Below are 26,726 nucleotides of genomic sequence, written 5' to 3' on the forward strand. Positions count from 1 at the left end.
ATGCTGCCGGCGCGCCTCCACCCAGGGCGGCTCCTGTCCGCCTCGCCGCTTCGCCTGCCCGCGCCGCGGGGAGCCGCCGCCGGCGGGGAGCCCACCCGGAGCCCGAGCACCACCCGCGGTAGGGACGCCGGCGGGAGAGGGACGGGCACACGGACACGGCTCCGCGCTGTCGGGGAGGGTTGGTGGGGAGCAGGGCTGGGGCCGGGGCTGTCCTGGCTCGGGTGGACGCGGGCTTTCCCTGCTGGCTTGGGTACCCGCAGGCTACGGGGAGGTGCGGCCACGGCGTGAGGGGCTATTCGAGATACCCCGTGGCGATAGCTGCGAGGCGGACACCTCGAAGTTTAATCCCTGAGCTCTAGAGCAGTACGGGCAGGGTTTTCTTCTTCCACCTTTCCTACCACCCATCATTCGCTCCTAGTGCAAAGTGTGACGAAGTGCTTTTTTTCTCATTCTTGAAGCCGAGCAGGCTCACAGGGTGGTTGCAAGTTACAAGCCTTCGAAGTTTGACAAAAAAATCCTCGTCTGGACTGGGCGTTTCAAGACAGAAGAAGATATTCCTCAGAGGATCCCGTAAGTGCGCTGCTCTTGTCCAAGGGGAACATGGAGCTGAAGGGAAAGTGGTGGCGTGATCCTCATCTTGAGCGTTTCCACGGAGCTTGAACCAGTCAGTTTTTCAACACTGAAAACTTGGAAACAAATGCGAGGGCAGAAGAGTTTCCTGTCCTGGTTAGAGGTTAAGATGAAAAAATGTTCCTTACTGGAGTCCCCAGAGTCTGGGGTTAAAAGCTGGATCCATCTCAGTAGATAGCCTTGGTTACACTTACGTACTGGCTTGTTTATTTTGCTTATTCCTAACATGCAGTTGGAGAAGGATGTTATTGGTAAACTGATATAGCTCCCAGTCTAAGGGAGATGACTGTCACTGTATAATTTACATCCAATAAATTATGATTTATTATAGAATTTGAGGAAAAATAGAGAAGACAGTTATGAGAGAAACATACCCCACCAAGGAAAACCAAGTACTTGATGTAGCCTTAGCCTCCCATTCTTGCTGACCTGCTGGACTACATGATCTTTGAAGGTCCCTTCAAACCCAAACCACATCGATTCTGTGGCTCTTTGACTCACTGGAAATTAGCATCCCTGAAGACAGTCAGTCACTGAACACACAAACCTACTCCAATGCTGACTGCTGCCTTTTTCTTAGGATGTTGGACAACATCTTGGAGGTTTCTCTACAGGGCACAACTTTTTATCATCACAGGATGACCATGGTCCCTGTCTTGGGTGGCGTGTTCTCTTCATCAGGAACTGCAGAAATAGGACAAGGGGGAATGGGTTTAAAGTTAAGCAGGGGAGATTTAGGTTAGATATAAGGAAGAAGTTCTTTACTGTGAGGGTGGTGAGGCACTGGAATGGGTTGCCCAAAGACGTGGTAAATGCTCTATCCCTGGAAGTACTCAAGGCCAGGCAAGGCCTTGTGCAACATGGTCTAGGGTGAGGCATCCCTGCCCATGGCAGGGAGGTTGGAACTTGATGGTCTTAAGGTCCTTTCCAACCCAAACCATTCTATGATTCTGTAAGCAGCATGCAGATCTGTCTCAGGCAGCAGGTACATTCTCTGCCTTCTCCTGTTGGCTCCTGATGGTTTTACTGGTGGTTGCTTAGCTGGACAGTGGCTTTCCAAATGGTCCAGCCTTTCTTGCACTGTGTTGATTTCACCATCTTCCCCTAGAGAAAGGTTCAGACATTACTCGGAAGCTCTTAAAGCTGTTCAGGTCTTTGGGAGGTGTTTATAATGAGGCATACATTTGCCAGTCCATGCACACGTACACATAGTTCTGTGCGGTAGCTGGCTGAGCAAAGTGAGTGTCACCACTTTATGCTTTCTGGGTGAGCAAAGGCTTTTTAGAGCTGTAAGATCATAACTAGTGACTCATTAGAAGTTGTTGTGAGACATTAAAGCTGAACTGTGTTGCTGCTTTAACAATTAAAAAAAATAGACATAATTGCAAGCTATTCTTACCTGCAAACACAATATAGCTGCTGAAGGTAGTTTTACTAAGGGTCAAGTCTGCTGTCCTTATTCAAGGTGGTTGTGGTTTGTTTTTGTAAGATGTTTTGTTCTGTTTTTAAGAAAAAGCTGTTACTGACTGCAGATGGGTTTACCCAGAGTCTTCATTAAGGATTAAGTAGCAGAGGCCCTAACGTGCAATTAGGGAAGAACATAATCAGGTCTGTGTTACTTAAAGCAGAGGCAGTAAGCAGGGAGAAAGTGAAAATCTGCTTCAGAGGAGTTTCAATTAGTGTGCTGTGAAATATAATTAGGTTAATAAGCCACCCTAATAACATTTATGGTTTTGCTTTTGTTGCTACAAATGGATTAGTGGATTAATGATTTTATGTGCTGGTCTGATGTGCAGTTTGCTTTAGAGATGATTTTTACCATTGCATAAAACAAAAGCAGTTACTTGGAACTGCAGGCCTTGTCAGTCACCTGGAAGAAACACAGGAGGTGCAACACGTTTGTGTTGTGTGTGTTGGCAGGGAAGGGGGTATGTAGTGTGGCATAGCCGCTCATGAGGCTTGCCCTCTTCTGTGGAATTAAGCCTTGGAGAGCAGCATGGCAGCCCTCAGCCTTGGTACAAATCTCTGGGCAGAATTTCTACCACAGAAACCTCAGCTCTGCCCCATCCCACCGCCCATCCTCTTTGAAGTAAAGCTAAAGGTATTTTTGGGCAAAGAGATTATTACAAGATTTTGCTCGCAATATGAAGTCAGTTATGTCTGTATATCCTTTTGCCTATATATAAAACCATAACTATATATTATGTATATTCTTTATCTTATGACCCTTTATCTTTGTATTTATATATAAACCATTCTTATGTGACTTATGAAAGGAAAATAGTGTACAGCAAGCATTAGAATCATAGAATGGTTGGGGTTGGAAGAAATATTAGAGATCCACCTAGTTCCACCCCACCCTGCCATGGGCAGGGACACCTTCCACTAGAGCAGGTTGCTCATAGCCCTGTCCAGCCTGGCTTTGAACACTGCCAGGGATGGGGCATCCACAACTTCTTTGGGCAACCTGTGCCAGTGCCTCAGCACCCTCACAGTGAAGAATTTCTTCCTAATAGCGAATCTAAATCTGTAAGTTTAAAGCCATTCCCCCTTGTTCTGTTACTACATGCCCTTGTAAAAAAACCTCTCTCCGGATTTACTGTAGGCCCCCTTTTATGTACTAGAAGGCTGCTGTAAGGTCTCCCTGTAGGAGAGGAATGAACATCTGAAAAACTGTACTCCGAAGTACAATGTTTGACTCTGAAGACTTGCTGAAAGCTTTGAGACCATTTTAGTGATGCAGACATTTCCTGTCCCGCCAGTTAGCAGCAGCATGCAGCCTGCCTGGAATGATGGAGGGTAGAAACGGGAGCATGTCAAAAGGCAGCTCGCTGGGTTGTATTCTTGCAGCAACTCCTGCCAGATGCAGGGCAGGAGTTTTCATTACTTTTACCTTAGATGACCAGCAAAAGTAATCGTGTAGATTGTTCTTGTTTAGTTATGTGATCCTGTAACAGAGAGGAGGCTGATGCCAGCTGCCCACTTTGCAAGCTGTTGTTTTTCTAAAGAACTAAAACCTCTTCATTTGTAGCAGTTCAAGCTCTGTTTTAATCACCTACACACGTACGTGAAGTTCCTAACCAATATTATATGGGACACCATCTAAACAGATGTGACATTAATTACTAAAGTTGATTTTGGGCAAAAGGAACTTACTTTCACCATATCTCATTGGCACCACATCTATGTCTCCAGCTTTTTAAAACAGATAAACCCAATTTTACTTCCACTGTGTTTAAACAGAGCTAAAGGAATGATGTGTGGTAAATTTACCCCAAATATTTGAATACAAATATTTATTGCAGGAGTTTTGTTTTGGGTTGTTTTTGGTTTTTTCCCAGCTTAAGAAAGAAAGAATTTCAAATCCATTAGATGTTGATTTTCCACTGGAAATGGGTTAGGGTCAGAAAATGAGAAGTTGTTGGGCAGTCCATAACCAGTCACAGCAAGCTGGAGATGCATCTTTAAGAAATTGTTACTTTTCCATTGTGTTGTTAAGTCTGCGATGCTTTGAAGAAGAGATACTTCAGTTTTGTAATGATTCAATAATTTTAATTGCAGGCCAGAGATGCTAGATAAGGCAAGAAACAAAGCTCGAGTTAAAGCTTGCTACATCATGATTGGACTCTCCATTGTTGCCTGTTTTGCAGTGATTGCCTCAGCCAAGAAGGTGAGTACAGCACTAGCTGATTACCATGTAGCATGAAAGCAGACAACCTAAACAAACAGCAGAAGCTTACACCTGTCCTCACTGTAGCTAACCCATGACTCCACTGCCCCTGACATGTAAGTAGCTGCTGGCCGTTCTTGAGATGGGGTCCCTAGGGTGCACCATTATTCCTACTGTGCTACTCTAAAGTGGACGTTCTACCTCTGCAGGCTGCTGCACGTCACGAGTCCTTAACAAGCTGGAACTTGGCAAAGAAGGCCAAGTGGCGGAAGGAGGCTGCGCTAGCAGCGGAGGCAAAGACCAAGTAACTTCACGCACAACGCTGAATGTCCTTGTGGGAGCAGAATTAACGGTTGCTGAGAGCAGTTAGTGAATGTCCCCAGTAACCAGACAATTGTAGTATTGTACACACAGGAGCCAATAAAGTTAGTTACAGGATCACAAAAAGAACTGGAGGGTCTCTTTTATTAGAGATGCTCAACGTCCTTGTTGCATATAATTAAGATTAAAGTGTTTTGCATATGATTGAAATTAATTACTGCTTTTAAAGGAGAAGAGGTAGTTTCTTAAGAATGACAGGTATGTTTGGTTAAATATTTGCAAAACATATTTAAACCCCAAAAACTTTGTCTGGTGACAGTGCAGAGTTTTACAATGCACAAATCAACCAGTTTGAATTCATTTGCCTCAGTGCTGTATTCAAAAAGGCAGATGCATTTTCCAGTTTAAGCAGCCACACTTATTCAACCACTAAGTAAATACAACGAACATCTGTAAAATAGGTTTTATTGGTTTCTGTACGGTATTGGGAGATTTAATATTCCATAATATTGCATACTATTAATGTGTTCTGTTACAGTAATGGGCCTTTGGCCTGGATTTAAAGATGCACTATTACTATCTGAAGTTTATACAGGCAAATTTAGTTCTCACACGTTACATGAACATATTGTGCCGTAAGTAAATGAAATTTCTCATTCCAGATTTCAGTGAACTCCTGAGATCACAGTTAAACTTCAGGTATCAATTGGCAGATGTATTACAAAAATCCTCACTTGTACAATTTAGGAAATTTAAACCCAGCATTACCTGTGGAGGATAGACAATAGTGCAACTTTTCTATTTTTAAAAAGACAGACCCAACAATAAATATTTTCCAGTTGAAAATGTGTTCTACAGCTAGCTTATTTCTGTGTCAACATTATTACTATTTTCTGATTGCCGCTAGCAACAGTGTTTAAAGCAAATACTAGGAAATTAAAAAGCTGTATGAACCAGTCCTCAGACGAAAGTGCAACAAAGAAAAAATTAGATATGATTCAGTGTGTCAAGAGTAGGGAACTAAAAAAAATAATCTTATGCTCTGCGTAGTTGCATAGATTAGCTAGTTAATATTCACATTTAAGCAGAACAAATGGTACCCTTTTAATTAAAGCCAAAACCACAAACCTCTGTATTTTTAAACACTTTGTAACTGATGGGGCACTCCAGAGTCCATATCTAAAGCCAAACTTAAAGATTTTCCTCTCACAGTTAATTTTTTTTTTCCTCTATGCTGGTTTCATCATCCTATTCACACCCCTGCCTGCAAATGACTACACCAGAGTTGGCCTTAAGTCATTATCTCTGTTTTTTTTTTATTGTTTATGTATGTGCTTTTTAACAAAGTGGGATGTAAACCCAGTGATAATATAGGAGAGGCCATCCTGTACATTTAACCTTTAAAGAGCTTTCATTAACAATTTTAGGCTAAATCATATGTTGAGTTTAAATAATGATTTCTATTAGCCAAAGTCATCATTTTTAGTTCCCTTCTAAACCATTACACTTAAATGTATCAGAGGCATGAAATACAGTTTATCTAAATGCGTAAAGTGCAGTCACTAACTGTTCACACATACAGAATAATATATCCACACAACTGAAGACATTCTTTCAAAACAAATGTAATACTTTAAATGTCCCCTCTTTTCTTCATTTTCAAGTCTTTACGTAAAGATTTTTATAGTTCAGGTTTGGTTTAAATTAGAGAGGCTTATAAATGCAGTTTTTACAGGGTTCTCCAAATAAAAAGCAGGCACAGCTGGTTATGTTATCAAAACAAGGTTGTTAGAAACAACAAAATACCCTGTTACCTGAATATTTTTCTTACATTAGAAGAACATTGAAATTCAGCATTTACTAGTCATCCTGGTAGATTTCCATTGTTACCCTGTACTTTGAACAGATGGGGGGGAAAGAAGGAAGGTCAGTATATGAAAACCTAAAACTATGAGAGTAAAAAGGGCACAAATACAATCATCTAACATTATATGAAAATTTGGCAGCTGTACTCAAGATTATCACACTATTCAAAACTGTTGTATGCTGTACAAATCTAGGTTTAAAGTGTCATTTGCTAAAATATCTCATTATTCAGAGTTCATAAAGTAACAGCACTCCTGTACACACTTCTTTTACCTTTCACTAAAAAGACTGAAGAGGTTTCTTCCCTCCCAGTTACATCTTTAGTCAAAACTGACCATTAATCTTAGAAAATCCACTTCAAGTCGCATGTTCAATTACAATATAGTATATATTGCTGTAACATCAAAGTGAAACATCTTAGAATCTTAACTTGCATGGTAAAAAAATTATAACTATAAAATGGTACTGCAAATGATGCCGCCTTTAACCTGTATTTTTCAGTGCATTATAACACTGTTTAGTGGTAAGCACAGTGCCATAGGGTAAGTAATTTAAGTTGAAACTGCAGCTTTTCATGAAGCATGAAATGCTGTTATATGTCAAGGATTTCACTTAACCTAGGAGTTTGATATTAATACAGGTAATAAAAATAATCATACTTCAGAGTTAACCCAAAGTACTGATTTCTCCAAATAAGATATACTACTAATACACCAGAAACACTACTTATATGCAAGTCAAAGCAGAGCATACATTTTTCTGTATTCAAAATTGTTAAGGTAAAAACCAGAATTCTATTTCTTTTAGTGTTTAACAGCAAATACTGTATATTATAGAGCCTAAATATTTAGATGACATTAACTTCTAGTTAGTTTTGGTGTCCACATACTTAATGCTATTTACAGTACAACAAACTTTTCCTTCAACTGGAAAACAGTAATTCACTATTCATTCTTCACTGCAGTATTTCTATTGTCTTACCAAAAGAAAACCAAATTAGTCAACTTAAAGAACAATTCAAATGGTGGTAGCGTATTTGGTCAAAAAAAACCCAACACCTACTGTCTAAACTTTCAAGAACCTACTGTACTAGAAAGGCAAACATTGCAATGTTTCTCAAACTAAGTGGTGCTACCACACTTTGACAGGAGACAGCTGTAAGCCATCTGCTTGGTGATTTGTGCAAATCAGCATCTCTGTCACTCATAATCGCGGCATTCTTGTGGTAACTACAGCAACTGCTTCCACTGCAAAGTACTGTACTTGTGGCTGACTTTTAATGCCATTTAGCAGCTTTAATTACAGAGTCAACACCAAATGACCAGCAAGTTCTCTGCTGATTCCAATTGGAAAACTTCTGAAATAGTTCTCATTCCACATAATTCAGAAAAAGCTTTTTCATATACTCAATATTATATTAGGTAATTAGCATTATATATGTATATCTATTATGTCTTTAAATACTTTTTATAAATAAATTCCAACAGTGTGTGGTAAAGTAAGTAATGCATAAAAGTTTCACAATTTAAATAAATATTTGTCACATTCCAATTCAGCTTCTTGCAAGCTCATCTTTAATTCATGCCTTAGTTCTGAAGCAATGTTTTTGCTTCAATACAAGAGGTAGATTTGATAGAGACTGGGCAAGTCAAGCCTACTGCCAAAAATGCAACTGTCAGTAACTGTATTGCTGATATGCAGTTTGAGACTACATGAAAATTTCAGAACCACTACCTAAAATTCTACAAATTCTTAGCTTAACAGTTCTTGTTAAATCACATTTAATTCTTTACCTTAGACATTATTACTCACAGTTGTTTTCTGTACATAAGAGATAATGAAAAACACAAACACAAAACAAGGAACAGTTGTTATCTAACACAATATATAAAAGTGCATGAGCTGTTTCTTCATCTATTTCTGCAAAACATACTCAGCTTTTCCTCTAACTTTGGCCATAAAGAAAAGACCTCCGAGGAAGAAAAAAACCCAAAACCAAACACCTAACCCAAAACCTTACAAGTATTTACATTTTATGCTTGTCTTCACATCAGTAGTTTACAGCTGAAACCCCTCCATTGGAGCCTCCTGCTGTTGAAACAGAAACTGCTGCTGACTTTCATCGACTTGAGGTGCAATACTGGAGTCCTCTTCTTCAACACCAAAGTAATGTTCTATGAGTTCAAAAGCCTTTTGGTAGATCTCCTGGTTTTCATGCCTCTGGAGAAATTCAATTTTATCAAGTCCTGAAATCAAAACAAAACATTTCAAAATCTAGTTGCTTAAAATGAATGATGAATTCAAAGTTAAATTAATTCAATTGTATTGAATTAATTTCTGAACCCATGTATTTCTAGTCTTCTATTTCTGCTGTCCAAGCTAATTTTAAAACTACGCTAACAGAGTATCAATTAAACTAAGGAGGAGGAGAAGGCAGCAGTTCCAATACCTACAAAGAAATACGCCATGCCTACAAGGAAATTAAATCTGTGTAGAATTAGGACAGCACAAAAACATTTGCAATAGCAATTTCTAATGTCCCTATTTCTTTTCTTTTACTCTTTCAGTCTTCCTCAACTCTAAGTCCTATTATGGAGTTGTCACTGGGCACAGTCTGCTACCTTAAAACTTACAAATTTGAAGATACTATCTTTCCAAAGGCTTATCTCTTTGCCAGCTAGAGAACATAACCTTCACCCTGCTGACAGAATTAAGCACTTGACAGTCACAGTTAGGTTGATTCAAAACTCCTTTTTAGCTATTTAAGGTAACTCAGTTTTCACTTGAGTTGGACTAGGAAGAGGTTGTAAGAACTCTTCTGGTGACTAGAGGCCAAAGCAATGAGGGTGATATAATTAGTTGTTTCCCTTACTTATACCCTACAGCTTCAGCGGCCTACACACTTAATTGGTAAAAGAAAAAAAGAACTTAGACATTCAATGTTGAAACTATGAATGGACTCAAAATCTGGAACCGAATAAATTCCAGAAGAGTATTCAGTACTTTGCAATCTAATGTGTAAGTAGTAGTAAGTTCTCCAAGTACACACCTGATTTTAGAAACAAAACTCTGCAACAAGAATTTAGATTTAAAGGCTGCTTTATAGAAAAGTTACTGCCATCTAAACAGATTTAATGTGGTCACCTAGAATTATTATTAGCAGTTTCTGAAACACAAATGTCTGCAAATTTTGTTCTGTCAGAACTACAAAAAGGTAACTCTGTAAATAATGCCAGTTTTGCTGTAAGCCAGCATTAACATTAATTTTGTTAAATCAAAAGCATCTAGTCATATAATTCCAAATAGTCATTTTAGTTTTGATATGCTGCCTTTAAAATGTGGTTTAATTCAACAACTCTTAAGAGAGTAAACAGAACAAAATACTTCTACAAATTAAATACAAACTTATTTAACTTCATTACCTGAAGCTGATTTTGCCGTTACTGATATTTACTATGCTAAAAAGTGATCTGACTTTGGAAATTAAGTAAAACTCTGATCTCGCATCTCTGTTGCGAGTACCACACAGGACTATGTATTAAAGTAATAAAAATGTATTTAGGATTGGCTGATAAACTCATCCAAACCAAGGTTCCAACAGATTAGGACACCCGTGTGTTAAATATTCCTGAGAATGTTTCTCCTGAGGGACATTTCATAAACTGACCACAGACAAACATTCACAGGTTTTCTGCATTTAACCACTTTCCCATCATGTCAGATTACTTACGAAACTTTAATGTCCACTTATGCTCAAAGTAATTCTTATATTAAGCTTACCTACAAATTTCAGAACAGTTCATAATGGTTTTGTTTTTTTACAGCCTGAAATAATGAAGTTCAGATACATGGATTATAAGAAGTAATTTCTTACCGTATGCTTCCTCTATAAGGGCACAATAAGGATTAACGCCCATTCCATTTTGCTTAGACTCTTGCTCTCCAAGGCGCAGAATATTTTCAAGTCCATTTAAAGCCACCTGTACTATTTTTGAATCCATCACAGTCAGGAGGTCACACAGAGGCTTGGTACAACCTAGTGCTACCAAATACCTTTGTAACAGCAGAAAAACAGAGGGGTGTGGGAGGAAAAAAGAAGGACTGATAATCCAGCACATATATACTGACATGCCATTCTATCATTACTGGTCCTTAATTTTGCTTTAAAAAAGTGACTGAAGCAAAAAAAATTCTAGAACATGTAACAACACAAAAAATAAGCTTAGTCTGAATTTTAATGAATATTCTAATTTCTCCTAATGAGAAAACATAATGTGCATATTCCTAACTGGATGTGGAATTTGGAGTCTTTTCAACTCCTTTTCACTTATCTTCAGATGGGTCTAACTGAATGTAAGAGAAAAAGTTCAGTTTGGTAGGAAGTTCTTTTCTCAGACATCCAAAATTTGGTAGTGGCAAAAATATCTGTCTCTAATGTGTTTACTTCATAAGAACACTGGACACTGCTCTGTGCTAGTATAGTCCACACTGTCAGCTCACTAAGATATTAGCATTGCCTATTACAAAGAGAAGGACATAATTTTAAGTATATATAAAAAAAAGAATATTTGGACTCTGAGTATTCTATTCCTTTCTCTAACTTTGCGCAAAATTGTCTATGAACTTTTGGAAGTCAGAATCTGTGTCTTTGTTTCTAGTAAGAAAAATGAAGACAGTAATGTTTGCCTGCATCAAAAGGTTGCTTAAATTAAGTTTATTTAGTGGTTTTTAATCATCCTGAAGTTAGACAGTAGTACCTTGAGGACACAAAAAAAGACTAAAATTTCATGACACAGGTAATATATCTGTATTCTCTGACAAGAATTTACTTTTACCATGTTACGAACACATTAGAATTTATTTAAAATATGCTAGATTTTAAGATATTACATTATATGCACAAAGTAATAGCAAAAAAACCCACCAACAAACTTTCCTCACCTCTGATAACCATCAGTGGTTAAAAAAAAAAAAACAAACAGAATTGTTTACATTTAAAACAAATAAGCATGCATTTATAGCAACAGATTTCCTATATGCTATGATATCACTTTCAGTTCTGGCTTCCAAATAATACACTGCCATCTATAAATCCATTTATCGACTGCTGATTCAAACTGATCACTATTCTGACGGTATTCAGGGAAACTAGAAAGTATTTTATATTAGTCATTCAAGAAGTCCAGTCTCTGAAGCACATACACAGCTACTGACAGTAAAATTTTAATCAAACTCCATTTTGAAAAAGTTTAGATGCCTCCTTTAAAGTAATGTTGATAAGTAAGTTTAAAATATATGAAGAAACCACTAAAATTCCTGAAGTCTCTCCACAAAGATACAATCACATTGCAAAAGTTTTCTAAACAACTCTTCCAGAGTTCTCAATTTTCAACACTGACACTGTTCATTAACTGTTCCAGTTGTGTGCGTTCTCAACTCTGGAAGATAATCCTGTGAAAGCTTTATATGCAACACTACTGAAACAAAGTAGCATCAGTCAACTTATTATTAAGTCTACTGCATATATTTCACTATTTTTTTCTGAATTTCTACATTTTTAGTCCCTGTACAGACCATTTCAAGGAATTATAGTTGTGTTTAGGATTCTGTTGCTGTTTGTGAAGATTCAAATCCAGAAATAAAAATGCCTTAGAGAAGATACTCAGGCAGAGACAATAGTAATATATACAAACTTACCTAATCTGTTCATGGGTTCCTCCTGACGTGGCATTAGTTATGGCCCATGCTGCTTCTTTTCTGGTGCGAAATTCAGCTTTTTGAAGAATTTCAATCAATATTGGAAAAATATTTGCATCTATAACAGCCTAAGCGATTAAATGGTAATATTTATTACTGAAGATTAAGTATACACAAAGAACACTAATACACTTCATTACAAGAGTCAACAATGTCTGTTGATATCAGTGTTTTCTTAGAAATCACCACACAAACTAGAAACATCAAACTGAAATTCAGAAGAACTATTCCAACATTGCACTGCAGCAGCCATCCGAGTATCTTTTTTTGATTTCTTTGTGTCTGGTGGACAGAATACTGCTTATTGAACAGGCACATTTAAAAAGTTCTATGACATAAGCACTAAACCCGAGTTTTTGAAATGGAGATCAAGGCTCAGAACAAAACTTCACTTTGCCCATTTTATTCAGGTTTGTGGAATCCATAGAAGGATTAATGTCTCCAATTGGAGACATCAAGTAGTAACATTTTCACCTCTGAGTGAAGTATGAAAAAAAAAAAAAAAAAGTCATACTGAAACATGTACTCTGACTCAGAATTCTCATTTTTATTGACCAGAAACTTTTTTTCGGGTAGCTCCAAATACCTGGAGCAATGATCAGGATTTAGTAATTTCTGCAAGGATACAAATCAATCATCATGCAAGTTTTTTATCCAAGCAAAATGTTCAACATTACTAAATCGGCAGAACTGTCCACTTTTCCCTGGACTTTTTGGAAGATGTTTGTTTCAAGTTTTTTAAAAGAAAAAATACTTATTACTTTAACATATGTATTACAATGCAAAACAAAATTAAAGAGAATTTTCCCACAGGGAAAAATAACAACTGTTGATCTCAGACATAAGAGAAGTATCCTTTCATTTCATTTATAAGCATCAACCACATACCTTTGAGAGAAATTAACCAGTTTCTCTAGTACAAATCATGACAGCTATTTTTAAAGTATTACTTTATTATTTTTAAAGTATACTCTTAAAGTATCATAAAGTAATATGATGCTTTAATCATTTTATTCAAAATTATAAAAAAATAAGAGATTTATAGGAAATTCAGACGAAAAATGTAGACGAAAACATTTACATTAGGTAAAATAATACAGTTAATAAAACAAATAATGCAGAGTCGATGTAGTATCTACTTATTTCTCATTGTGAAGGAGAACCAAGTGGACTAGTAAAATGAAAACAAACCCAAGTAATAAATATACAGGCTTTACCTGAATCTGAGCTCTGTTTCCTGCAGTAATATTAGAAACAGTCCAGCATGCTTCTTTTCGAATAGATTCCTTGGGACTACTAAGCAAGTGCAAGAGACAGGGTAATGCAGAGCAGTTCAGAATCACCTAAAAAAATTTGAGAATTTAAAATTGGGTTCTAGAATATACATATATATATATATATATACACATAGACTTATGCAATATACATATGTGAGAAAAACACTTTAAAAAGAATTAATTTGCAACTCATCTATATTATACAAAGTATCACAGATAATATCCTGCAAAATAGAAGTGTTTCACGCTGTAGTATGTGAACAGACAATCCAGCAATTTGAAAGAATCTCCCCTCATTTAAGTTCAGACCAGAAGACTCACAACAGCAAGTCTAAATAAGGCTCCCCAAGGTTAGAATATGAATAACTGAAAGTATAAATCTAATTTGTATAGTTATTTATTAATTTGTCTTTTTGCAGAGCAGATGTTTTCTGTTAAATTCCTCAGCAGAATCCTCTCTGTCCTGGCTTTGGCTGGGATAGAGTTAATTTCCCTCACAATAGCTGGTGCAGTGCTGTGTTTTGGCTTTAGTCTGAGAATAATGCTGATAACACATCAATGTTTTAAGTTGTTGCTAAGTAGTGCTTATTCTAAATCAGGGACTTTTTAGTTTATCATGTTCTGGCAGTGAGGAGGGGCACAAGAAGCCAGGAGGAAGCAGAGACCCAAAGTAGCCAAAGGGGTATTCAATACTACAGCACGTCATCCTCAGCATATAGAATGAGGGGGAACTGGTTGGGAAGCGCTGATCACTGCTCAGGTCAGGCTGGGTATCAGTCAGCATGTGGTGAGCAACTGTATTGTGCATCAATTGTGTTTTCCAAATTTTTACTTCTCCTGTCTTTCTTGTTCCCTATTACTATTATCATTGTTATTATTTCTATTATTATTATATTTTACTTCATTTCAATTATTAAACTGTTCTTATCTCAACCCATGTTTTTCACCTTCTTCCAATTCTTGTCGCCATTTCACCTGGGGGAGTGGGGATGAAGGGGCATGAACAAACAGCTTCATGGTACTTAGTTTTCAGCTGGGCTTAAGCCACAACAGTCTCTATAGGCTCACAACAAATAATGTAATTCACTGGTTTCCTTATTTTCCCTTTAGACTAGGTCTCTCAGCCTTTTAGACGCCATTTTCTTTAAAGCAGAACCTGACTTAGTATTTCCTGCATTTCTTCAAACTCAATTTCATTGCCTAAAATTAAAATATACATCTTTAGGACAAATGGCATCAGTAAAACTATCACACATGAATTTATGGACAAATCAAGTACAACTGCTGAAGTTAAAGTTTTCACTTGTAAACACTGGAAGAGTTAAAAATGGGAATGATAATAAGTAAATGAAACTCCACTAAGGAGGAAGAAGAAAGTGGGGGAGGGGGGAAGGGAGAAGCAACACTTACAGTACCATACGGGAATGAAGCAATCCTCTACATTTAATACTGTAAAACAACGCTCATTATTGCAGTAACTTAATGTTTAAAATAGCAGCCCATACTGTCAAATTAACAACACAGAATTATACAGAGCTCTTTAACTGACATATGCAGATACCTGTACTGGACACGTATTGTGTCACAATTTTTACAAAATTCTATCCTGCCTATTATTTTTTCTTAAATCAAGTAGTCTTACCTGTGTTTGGATATCATCCCCCGTAACAATATTTCCAACTGCTCTTAATGCAGGGGATACCACCTTGTAATCATTATGCCTGGAGAGAAATATTAAATTGCTTGATATTACTAAATGTTAAAGTATAGTTTTGCATTTTCAGTGCACAAGGTTCACTTCAGGTGCTAAATTTTTAGTTATAAAAACCATTGTATTGCTTCTTACACCCCCCTGCTTAGCCAAATTTCACAAGTGCAAGCCCACAACTGAATTGCTCAAGCAAAGGGCATCTCTATGGAACAGCACAACTTAAAGCAATCTATCTGTCCAGCAAACTCATTTCACCCAGCTCAAGTATTATTCAGTACAAAACTGGAACCTGCACCATTCAATAGCCATAGCAACAGAAGGGGTGTTACTAGGGCTACACTAAACTTACCAGCCCCCCTTTTTAAGTGAACCCCCCTCTTTTATTCTAAGTCAATAAGCCAGTACATGAAGCCCATATTCAACCATCTGAGGTGTGGGGGAGGGAAACCTGTTCTACAGATTCTACAAAAACCAACCTCACTGTGTCCTGACAGGTATACTAGTGAGCTTTCCACAGGGAACTGTGCTGAGCTGTCAGTGCTAAGAACTACTATCCCTGACACATTCTGCAGTCCTCATGAGAACACAGGGATTTAGTCTCCCTCTCTAGGAAAACAATGAACCATAAACCAAATACACAGGAACAGTTTAAAAGTGGCATAAGCCTGCTTTTGGACTTCCCAAGGCCAAGAACTGTCTGTATTGCAACTACATCTCCTAGAAAGGTAAGAAAATAAAATACAACAGTGAAATTTAGAAAGTTAATAGTAAGATGAGATGAGAAATTAATTTACAATTCAAACTGGGTCTTCAGTCTTCACCTTTCTATTCCTCTATGTAAATAAAATCCTACCTTAGATTTTAAGCAACATAAATTAATACATTTGGAAAAAACTTTTTTCACTGTCACTCTCAGGAAAGAAAAAAACCAGGAGCCAAGTAACCTATCAAGCAACTTAAAAGGTTTCAGATAAATACATATTCATCACTCCATACAAAAATTCAGACTTAAGGTGAGAAAAGACAGTGCAGTCTGAATCTAATATTAACAGTACTGTAAAGACATTTATTTGGTGAAGACTTACATAAGCAACTCTACCAATCTTCGACACACTCCAGAATCAATAACAGCCTGAATTTTATCATTGGGACCATCTGAAAGGTAAGAGAGGGCCCAGCAAGCATCTGCCAAAACATCGGGGTCACTGCTAAACAACAGTCTTGATAAAACATTCAAGCAAGGAGCAACCTAGATTAAAGAAAAATATTGCATAAAATTAGGTGGTTTGTCTTTTTGAAGTTTCAGAGAACATTCTGCAAAGGCATAAAGGTGAAAAACTATTTCCTGCCAAAGCACATGAGCTCATTAATGAATCAGGATCTAAGCAGAACACTTCTGCTTGATATCCAATTCAAACAGGCAAACTGGATAAATTCCGATTCACAGACTATTTATTTAGATATACTACATTAGGTATATAATTGTTCATCAAAAAAACATCTGCTTTTACAGATGACTAGGTGATCAGGAATTACTGATGCTTTTTTGACTCACTCAGTGAACACAATTTCAAAGTAATAATGTTTTTTGATATTACTGTTTTTGTAGAAGTACTGGATGTTATTTGTAATAACCAATTTACAATTGCTTTTCCACAAAGAAACTGAAGAGTCATTCACAGAGGACTCAGCATTTACTGAACCAAATCAAAGATACAACAGCTGGCTTGGGTTCTCACTATAACTGTAGTCTCTGGCCTTAATCTCCTACAGGTTCCACACAGACAAGAGCCAAATGAACTAGAGCATCCTAACACCACCTGGAACCTGACAAGTTTCAGCTGTATAGCTTGGGAATTTCATATTCTTTGTAGAGCTTAATTCTTTACCTTACATCAGTTATGCAATTCAGCCTTCTTTAGGGGTCCTGGTGCTACTGCAAAGGGCAAAAAGCAAAGGAGCTGTTCTTATTAGTAGCTGCCTACAGGGCATCCTTTCCCACTGATGCTTTAAGCATTTAAGCAGCAAAAAGTCTTGCCTTTTTTTTTTGTTTTATTACTACCAGAACAAAACACTGCTGAAAGATACAACTTAAAGCAACTGTGAGGTGACTGATGAATTGACATCGGAAATTCACTGGTTTTGCTAGCATCTCTCCAAGAGTTACATAGCAATGACAGTAATTACTACTTCAAGAGGTAAGCGTCAAGACATGTAAATTCTCTTTAATGATCATTTAATGAACATTCATAATCATAATGAACATTCAGTGTTCAGTTCTTCAAATCTTTTTAATGCCATTAACCTCACGAGAAATTAATTGAAATGAAAATAAGAAGCTAATATTCCTACTAGCCTCTAAAGTCTTCCCATCTTTATAACCACATACTGGAGAACACTGTGTTACATTAAAAAGATAAGTTGAGTCTATCTCCAGATTCAAAGAGTGTGTGTTACAACATGTTACAAGCATAGGTCTTCTTTGGCTTTCTGATTTGTAAAAATGAATTACTTTATTATACCTTACTGAAGTCTGGAGGTGGGTTCTTTCCTCTACAGAGATTTGAGAGAGCCCAGACTGCATTTCTAGTTGTTGTAAGACGATTTGAATTTGTTAACAGTCTGTCAAAGAGACAATAATAATAGAAATAATCATTTCTTATTTAAAAGGTGGTTTTGTCTGTTATTACTAACAGTACCTCAAATTTGGAAAAGAAATCCTAATACTGTGTCCCAATCTCAATTTATTTCTCTTCATAGCTTGCATGCTGCAAAGCTTTTTTTTTTTAGAATCAAGTGAATCTGAATAGATTATTTTGTGTGGACAACTCATTACCAAATCAGGTATATGTATATAAAGTAAATCACTGCTCATATGAAAAATCATTCAACTAATCTTTTCTGAGAGTTTTCAGAAGGGATGGAAGATGGAACCCTCCCCTGAATTAACTTCAATGTTTTCATTCAGATAATACAATTAAAATAAGAAAAATAATTTCATAAAAAGTTAAAACTTAAAAGATCTTAAAAAAAAACCAAACAAAAAACCAACCAACCAAAAAAGCACAGAAACAAAAAAAAACCCCACAAAACCCCAACACCCCAACCTTTACTATTTTTGCTGAACAGAATGTAAAAGATTCAGCAGCTGAAAAATGAAGTTTACTTTGAGATACGTACCAAAAATCTAAAGCTGTTAATCCTCAAAATCCTCAAGGAAGGTAATCACAGTCTCCTCTGTATTTTAAGCTATTTTACAAATTTCTAAGGCATTTCCTCTGATAAAGTACATTTACCTCCTATTGATAGTGTATAGTAAATGCTGGAATGATATTCCTAGCAAAGAGAAACTTTCTGGTGGAACATAGCTCATGTAACAGCTCGTTTGCCAGGTCACCCCAATCAAGCAAATGGACAGATAGCAACATTGGGTCTTGGAGCTACTGGAGGTGGACAAACCAGTTTACTGCCCAGCCAGTTGGAATCACACAAATGCACGTGTAAATTAAATCATCTGTCCCACCCTACATATCCAGATTTCTGGCAACACAGAGTTCTGCACAATACAGAAATTGCCATAACTGTGAAATAACACTTTTCTCCTTTTGCAAACATTAGGAAGTTTACAACCATGGACTACCTAACTAAAGATAAGCATGAAGCTCAAGTAATACAAAAAACATTGGATTCATAGTAATATAATAAATGAGAAACATTCTTAATTTAGCAAAAGGTTTATATTCTTCTTAAATAAATTTTAAGTTTTAGTTTACAGTTATCTATATTGGTATTAGCTTATTATTTTATTATTATTAATATTACAGTACTAATTTACAATACTTACTCCAAGAGGGGTGGTAGTATTCCACAGTTCAAAACAAAGTCTCTGCATTCTGCATTATCACCAGCAATGTTACCAAGAGCCCACACTGCCTTAAAAAGCAAGCAGTCAAGTGAATTTATAAAATTTATATAGATCATATCTAGATATTTTACAGCAAATATTATATAATTTAAAATCAAGTATCATTCCAAATATAGCATTTCAGAAGACTAGTGATTTTTATATTACATTTTTTGTGAACTTGCACAAAGCCAATTACCTATTCTGAAGTCATCCTTTCAAGTCTTCTGTTATGAAAATATGTTGATTCACATAGGTTTTTAGGGTTTTTTGTTGTTTGTTTTGTTTTGTTTTGTTTTTTTACATAAAAAGTATGTATATACTGTTTTCAATAGTTACATGTGTTACTATGTGTAATAGACGGAATAAAACTCAAAAGTTGCAAACAACATATAAGGAATAAAAAAAGTTACATCACAAACTTTCACCATGCAAACTTTGAAACATGCTGAATAAAAGCCAGTAAATTACAGCCTCTCAAACATAACAACCCCCTCCTCACCAAAATCAAACCAAAACACAAGAGAAATTATATGTTTTCTTTAAATTACTCAGTAACATGAGATAAAGTACAGGTTCAAAGAAACACCAAAGGCATGTTTTTTTCTTCTTGATGCGAGACAGATGGGCTAGTAGGCAAATGGGGCTCAAAGCCTCTCTAAGAACATCCCCCCGAATTTATGAACTAATTTTAAGTAGTTATAAAACAGTTACCTGCTCCTGTACATCTTCATGTTCTGAACTAAGCAACTTAATAAAAATTGGAACAGCTCCAGTTTCAATTACAACTTTGGTGTGTAGAAAAGTTCCAGAGGCTATGTTTGTCAAAGCCCAAGCTGCTTCAAACTGTTTAGTACAAAGAAGACCATGTTAAAGCACTGAGCAGTAAAACTTAATGAAAAACAATTTGATGCAAGAGTCACAGAGGTCAATCTTCCAACATTTTTTTCTCTTTCCACTAAAATGCAATTATTACTATTATTGTACTTCCTATACAATAGAATAACTGGCATTAACAAAATCTCCACTTAATAACAACTACCAGTAGTGAAGTTAGCTTTAGGTTTTGGCTTGCAGCACGAACTCTAAGGAAGATTACAGATCTCTATTAACTAGTATAAATCCCTTCTGTTTACTTCATATTAAATGTAATTCTTCTAGTATGAATGTACACAGGGCCTAAGTTCCACAAGTAGACAGAACTAGTTACTTGTATTTTAATTATCTATTCTTCAAGGGTTTCCTAAAAGGGTTTTGTCAAGCCTTTCTGTTCCCTCTATTTTTTTTTCCTTCTTTTCTAAAATTTCCATTGAAAAGTACTACAATACACTCAACACAAACAAAACAGATTCTGCTTACACATCAGTGTTGATGATCTTAACATACAACTCTGGAAACCCTCCTGAACACATTCTGCTTTCAATACCCAAATATTTGAGCAGGTGAATACATAACCCTAAAGACTACTTGGAAATTGACACGAGTTCAATCACAGTTTCAGTGGCAATGGCTGACATTTCAAACTAAAAATTTATAGCTTCAGTGGTTAAAAATAATAAAACATGGCTATTAAAAAAAAAAAAAAAAAAAAAAAATCCCATTCCAAACCCCCAATGAGTACGAACCAAACTCACTTGCAAAGTGTAATTCTCATTCCTCTCCAGAAATTTCACAAATCTCTGTACTACTCCTGGTTTTTGTATAACTTCATCTATAGGTGGATTAGGCTCTAAGGAATAAAACCAAACACATTTGTGTTAAGCCTAACAAAAATCAACCAACCAAACAAAACAAAACACAAATTACTTTTTCAGTATGACACAAAAGATAATTCTCAGTTTTTATCATAATTTTTATCATTCAATCATTTTAATCTCAAATGAAGGCACTAAACTCTTGACTTTAGAAGACTGCAGTATCATCTCCATAAACACCCTATCATGTATAATAATACTAACATGTACTATTATCCATTGGCACACTAGTAACGCATTACAAAACACTGTTCCTTCAATCAGCACCTCAGGTCAGAGGAAGAGCAATTATGATTAGATACTATTTTAAATGACCACGTATACCTTTACCCATCATGCTATACAAATACTAGCATTAATTTCAGACTGCATGTCTTAGTCTCAACAAAAACAAGTTGCAACTGTTCTCTGGCACCATATAATTCTTCTCCCCTCAATTACAGAATGAGAATCACGAACTGAATCACTGCAACAAGTACTGTAAGTAACGTTAGTGTGTAGTTAGTTACTGTCCTGGACACTCCAATCAAAATATCCTTGCTTTTGTTACTTTGCCTGAAAGAGTTAACATTAGAATAAAGAAGCTTTCTGTGTTTAGCCATTAGGTCGGAACAGATTTGGCACAGTTTCTCTACAAACAGAACTAGAAGCTTCAGCAAGCTGTATTTTAAAGTAAAACAAAACTAAAGGTTAACTGACTACGACTAAAATAACACAAAAGGAACAACAACAACAAAATAATCAGGCAATGTGTATGTACCTTTAGATAGCAATTTTCTGAATTTCTGAGTTGCTGTGAGCTGCTGATCAGGATCATCCGAGAAAATCATCTGCACCATATCTACTGTAATAACTTCTTCCTAAAAATGAAAGGAGGATTTCTTACATCTAGTACTATGCACATTAACAGATAACCTTCTAAGCACACTCTAAAGTATTACCTCTGGAATAGGTACAGTGGAGCTGACATCAGGATCCTGAATTGGACTTTCTACCATAGATTCTTCATTTCCCGGTAGAGAAACATTTCTGCGTTTAAACAGCTAAACAAGGAAGAAATTTTGGGAGTCATCAGTACTCACTCTATGCTAAGTTTTAATGACATACACTTGAAGAAATGCTTTCACTAATACTACTCAAAGTATTTCATTTACTCACCTTCTCACTCATCCATGCAAATAGAAATCTACATGAAAGTTTAAAGAGCATAAAAGAGAAAAACACTACCATATCTGTACCTTGATAAACTGCACACTTCAGAGAGACACTTAAAAATTCAGATTCATTTTAATTAGCAAAGATCCATATTTTTTCCACATGTGTGAAAAAGATACAGATATTTGTGCTTTCAGTCTTTTATCCCTCACAATTAGCATTTATTTTTAAGCAGGAAATGGTATCCTACAACTTACTTTCTCTGTTTTTAGTTTATAGGTTAAAATCATCAACACAGAGCCAACGTTTGTATTTCAGCACACTGCGTTCCTCCCTGCAACAGAAGGTCTAAGATCTATGTGCTTTCTTTGAATGGCAATTAAACAGTGCCTGTATTTCAGGTACAATTGCAGAAAGATCAAAACAAAAACAGTATTTTAATATAGCTGGAGAAAAAACAGTGTAGGTTCAAGGTGAAGTTTTAAATTATGTTACATTAAACATTCCCTATGTCCAAAAATTACAGTGCATGCAGCCAAAAATCCATTGTCTGCTTGCACTGCCTACGTTCAAAATACATACCTGCACTTCAGTATTTAATCAGCTATGTTTTATGAATGCCTCTTCATTTTCTGGCATACAAGCAAAATATTCACACTAGCCTGTTTTCTTCCAGACACCAAACCTAATTTTTTACAGTACTACATTTACAACTACTGCAATTAACAATTCCAAGAATATTAACATTGATATCTTTAAAAATAAATTTAGAATCTCAGTCCCGTTACCAAGATTTCACTGTAAGCACAATAAAGAAACCTCCTACTAAATCCTGAAGGTTTCATCCTGTGGGTGTCTATAGACACCTAGGTTTCTACTATTGTACATACCAAAACTGCAGAAGCAACTCCAGCTTACATCTACCCATATTTCAAACCAAGGCATTCTCTCCCTTCTTCAACACACTTTTGGACTGAGCACAGTCCTGGGCACAAAACAACTGCAGAATCCTGGACGTAACCAAAGTTTAACTCCATTTAATCCCACAAAGGCAGAAGAAAAAACATTCCTCTTCAGGAAGACCAGCCATTCTTTCTAGCACTCAATAAGGACACAGCAGCTCCTGACTGACATGTATAAACTGTTATTGTTTGGGATCATGGTCTGTCTACCACTTATAATTTCTTCTGGAGCAAAAGCAGTCTCATCTCGCTGCATAAACAATGTTGTCCCCAGCTCAGGAAGAGTCAAAAAGCACCAGTCCAACATATTCAGATAAAGGAGAACATAACACCATTCTCATTGTTACGACAGTTAGCACAGGAGAAAAAACACCCCTTATTTTCATAATTTACCTAGGGAGTATTTACTACAAAATACACAAACAAAACTTTCAGCAGGAACTGCAATGCAGTTACCCATTCACAGGTAAACGCTCCAGTATCATATGACTTCTTACTCTTACCTCTCTGGCCTAACTAATTTAAATTCTTTTCCATGCAGTAGCATCACTTCCCCAGGAGAAGAGTGAGCATTCCCACCTCAGAGAAGATTGTAGATCAGTGCTCTGGACACTCTCTAGGTTGCAGGAGACAAATTCAGCCACTTTAGGCCAAAAAGAAAAACAAACTACATTCCTTAATTTCATGGCAAGAAACTACTAAACATTTGGGGTAAAAGAACTAACACAAATCACTGAATTACACAGTGCTCCATGTATTCCAATCACTAAAAATTCAATAAGGAGAATTGCAAATTATATATATTCAGGGATATATGTTCAGAGATCACTAACTGGCAACCAACTTACTAAGTTACCGTAGAAAAGCTCTTGGGCATTTGAAGTATGGCTTCAAAGACAAAAATAATCCTCAGCCTTCTAACAATACAACTTTGGCTCAACTCTCTGGAAGAGAAGGCAAGGTTTTTACTCCTTACTGGGAAAAAAAGTATCCTTTCAGCCCAGTCTTACGTGTGTAAACCAAGACTAAGCATTAAATTTAAGACACAGCTCTCTCCTCTGTGTGCCCTAGTGACTTCGGTGCTCCTGTTGACTTTTTTGAGAGGTGCCTGGTGCTCCCCAAGACTGCACAGAAAACAGACAGTCAATCTGGTGCTCTGGATTCTGCTCCATAGGAGGAGTCTGCTCAAGTCCTTTTATGTGTCTGCATCCAGCTTCATAAGCACTTAACAGCTCACCAAGATACTCACTTGTTCTTCCCTTTTCTGTTTCCGAAGCTGGATTCCCTCTTCCTCTCTCCGTCTTCGCATTTCTTGGGGATTAAGTGCGTTATTCTTGTAGCTTTTCATTCTGAAATTATCTTTACCCGGGCTCGCCATGTTGTCTATTAAAAAAAAGGAAAAAAAAAAAAGTAAAAATTAATCCAATAGGCCAAACCTTCCAAGGCAAACATGGTATCTCTTTTAATACAAAAGTATCTACAGCAGCAGCTATATATTCCTGTAGCTGCCTGCAATACCCAGTTCATCAGTAAAAACCTCTTAAGGTAGAAATCAAGAGAAAAAGCTTTGCCTAGACAGGCATTTCTAAACTGCAGATTAAACTTCAGTTCATCTCACAGATCAGATTTTTCATTAAAGGGCATAATCTCCTGCAAAAAGAAATTATGGGTTTTATAAGCAAACTGAGAAACTAAAAGCAAAATTATGTTGTTAATTTTTGATTGTCACAAGTAATTTGCTTCCTCCTCTCATAAAGGCGACATTAAATGTATTAGAAAATAAGGACAAATCAAAGAAGAAAACCTGCAGTAATTACTGCTTCATTTAATATACTACTGCATTTTTTATGCTTATCCTGCAAACATAACAGAGAACCTAAAAGTTGTGCTTAATTTCCTTCTAAACTGTATGCAGAAGAACAAATTAAGGGTCAGTAGCACCAGACAAGCATACTCTTTCCCATTTTAAACTAATGAAATGATTGATTCATTCTAATTAACAGCTCTTTTGATGGATTAGAGGATTAGAAGCTGACTGTCATTTCAGGCATATTGGTTGGAAAAGATAAAAATGATAAAACATGATTCTGTCACTGGAAAGATCAAACTGACTGAAAAAGGCCGTTAATAGCATGGTGCTAGCTTTTAAAGCTAAAATTGTAACCTTCATCTGAGAAATAACTGTCAAAAATATGATTTAAAACTCTACATGAACTCTTACTTGTCTGGAATTCTTCCACAAGAAGAAAGCATCTGAACTACAGCTCTTGAAATGTACACAACTCTCTCTGAACTTCCATGCTGGGACTACATTTCTTTTTTCCTTCCCTTTTTTAATGAATGTATCAGCAGTACCACGGACTGCTGAGCAATAAACATAAGCTGCGAGAGGAAAAGAATCTGCAGATGTACGTTGATATCAACAAGACACTGAGGACTCAGCAGCCTGCTTCACCCAAACACATTTGCTTCACAAGAACCTTAGTAAACTACTGCCATCTCTGGATCAGGAAGATAAGTGTGCCACTGTCTAAAGCAATTTTCTCTTAGTTGTCATGTAACTTTCAAGGTACTATTTAAGAAGATCATTTTCCCAATAACACTACTAGCTTAACTAGTCCTAGAACATCGTCACTTCCTTAATCACTCACACCTTACCAATTTAGTTGTGGAAGTGGAACTGTGAGGCCAAGCAATGAAACAAACAAGATAAGTGTGCACTCAAAAAGTCCCCCAGTTTAGGTCTCCAGCTCTATAAAGAGTTACAAAAGCTCAACTGGAAGGAAGATTTCTTCAGAGCTGTATTCCACAAGAAAGCTTATGATTTTATAGCTTCATTCCCTTCCCAAGGATTTCGCTATAGACATCACAAGGGCAAGAAGACTGGCAGCCCCTGATGTATTCAAGTTTCACGCCTTCTGCATCTAGATCCAAGGAAGTCCACGCTTCTGCTCTGCAAATTACGCTCGTTTTAACACTAAATCCCTCCACCCACCACATCCTGCATCTCGCCCACTTGTTGTGCCTAGACTAAGCCCTATCCTACTAGCATTTCTTTCCTCCCTTCCTACACAAGGCTCTCTAAATACCGCGCTGTACTGTATCAGCGTCCCTTCCCAGACTGGCAGCGCCGAGGGAGGCCAGGCACTGCCTGCATGCTTTGCACCAGCCAAGTCAGACCGCAAGCCCCTCGCCGACTGCTCGGCCGTGAGGACACCCACCCCGGCCGCGAAAAGTGACTGGCGAAGCGCTTCATCCACGTCTCACGAAGAGGGGGTGAAATCCCCCTCCGACAGCAGCAGGGCGGGAAAGCTGTGGCTTGGCAGCTCTGTATCTGAGAAAGCAGCGGCGAACAGAGCGGGAAGACCCGGTCCCAGCACCGACTGCCCCATCTGACGGGGACCGAGCTGCCGCGCTCGACAACGCCCCGCTGTTGCCTGCGAGAGACCGGCCTGCGCTAGAAGGCTTATGGGGCACCGCACCCAGCCTCAGAGGAAGTACAGCTCCCTACCCTTTTCCGCCGGTTCCCGGCGCTCTTACCCATGGAAGCGGAGGCGCCCGCCGCCCTCCAAGCGAGCAAACCCCGCTCAGCTCAGCGCAGGCACCCGCTCGCAGTTCAAGATGGCGAACACCACCCCGCCGCGCTCCGCACAGACCGGGAGGGCGGGCTCATTCGTTCCCGGCATGCTGCGCGCGAGCAGGCACTTGCCCCTAGGCAG

At 37.4% G+C, this 26,726-nt stretch overlaps 2 protein-coding genes across 7 annotated transcripts; one reads left to right on the plus strand and one right to left on the minus strand.

The window, feature by feature from the left end:
* Positions 1 to 6,729, plus strand: FAM162B (family with sequence similarity 162 member B; the record flags this gene model as incomplete). The annotated part of the gene is made up of 4 exons (XM_080614598.1): positions 1 to 118; positions 459 to 570; positions 4,192 to 4,300; positions 4,510 to 6,729. 4 exons carry the CDS (start codon positions 1 to 3, stop codon positions 4,606 to 4,608), a joined length of 438 nt encoding a protein of 145 aa, XP_080470724.1. The 3' UTR covers positions 4,609 to 6,729.
* On the minus strand, positions 5,070 to 26,681 carry KPNA5 (karyopherin subunit alpha 5). Of its 6 annotated transcripts, XM_080614593.1 has the most exons (15): positions 26,548 to 26,681; positions 24,257 to 24,390; positions 21,832 to 21,933; positions 21,651 to 21,750; positions 20,771 to 20,865; positions 19,851 to 19,982; positions 19,077 to 19,165; positions 17,755 to 17,854; positions 16,318 to 16,481; positions 15,164 to 15,242; positions 13,462 to 13,587; positions 12,185 to 12,312; positions 10,362 to 10,540; positions 8,518 to 8,733; positions 5,071 to 6,517 (listed from the first exon to the last, which is right to left on the minus strand). In XM_080614593.1, the coding sequence occupies exons 1-14, from the start codon at positions 26,549 to 26,551 to the stop codon at positions 8,546 to 8,548; spliced, it is 1,620 nt and encodes a 539-aa protein (XP_080470719.1). In that variant the 5' UTR covers positions 26,552 to 26,681; the 3' UTR covers positions 5,071 to 6,517; positions 8,518 to 8,545. The 6 variants fall into 6 exon arrangements, with proteins under 6 accessions (XP_080470721.1, XP_080470720.1, XP_080470722.1 ...); XM_080614595.1 differs by having other exon boundaries at positions 5,070 to 8,733; positions 16,318 to 16,387; positions 17,760 to 17,854; XM_080614594.1 differs by having other exon boundaries at positions 5,070 to 8,733; positions 26,519 to 26,651.
* Between the last annotated feature and the right edge of the window lie 45 nt (positions 26,682 to 26,726).

The sequence above is a fragment of the Psittacula echo genome, assembly GCF_963264785.1.
Source record: "Psittacula echo genome assembly, chromosome: 4".
NCBI lineage: Eukaryota > Metazoa > Chordata > Aves > Psittaciformes > Psittacidae > Psittacula > Psittacula echo.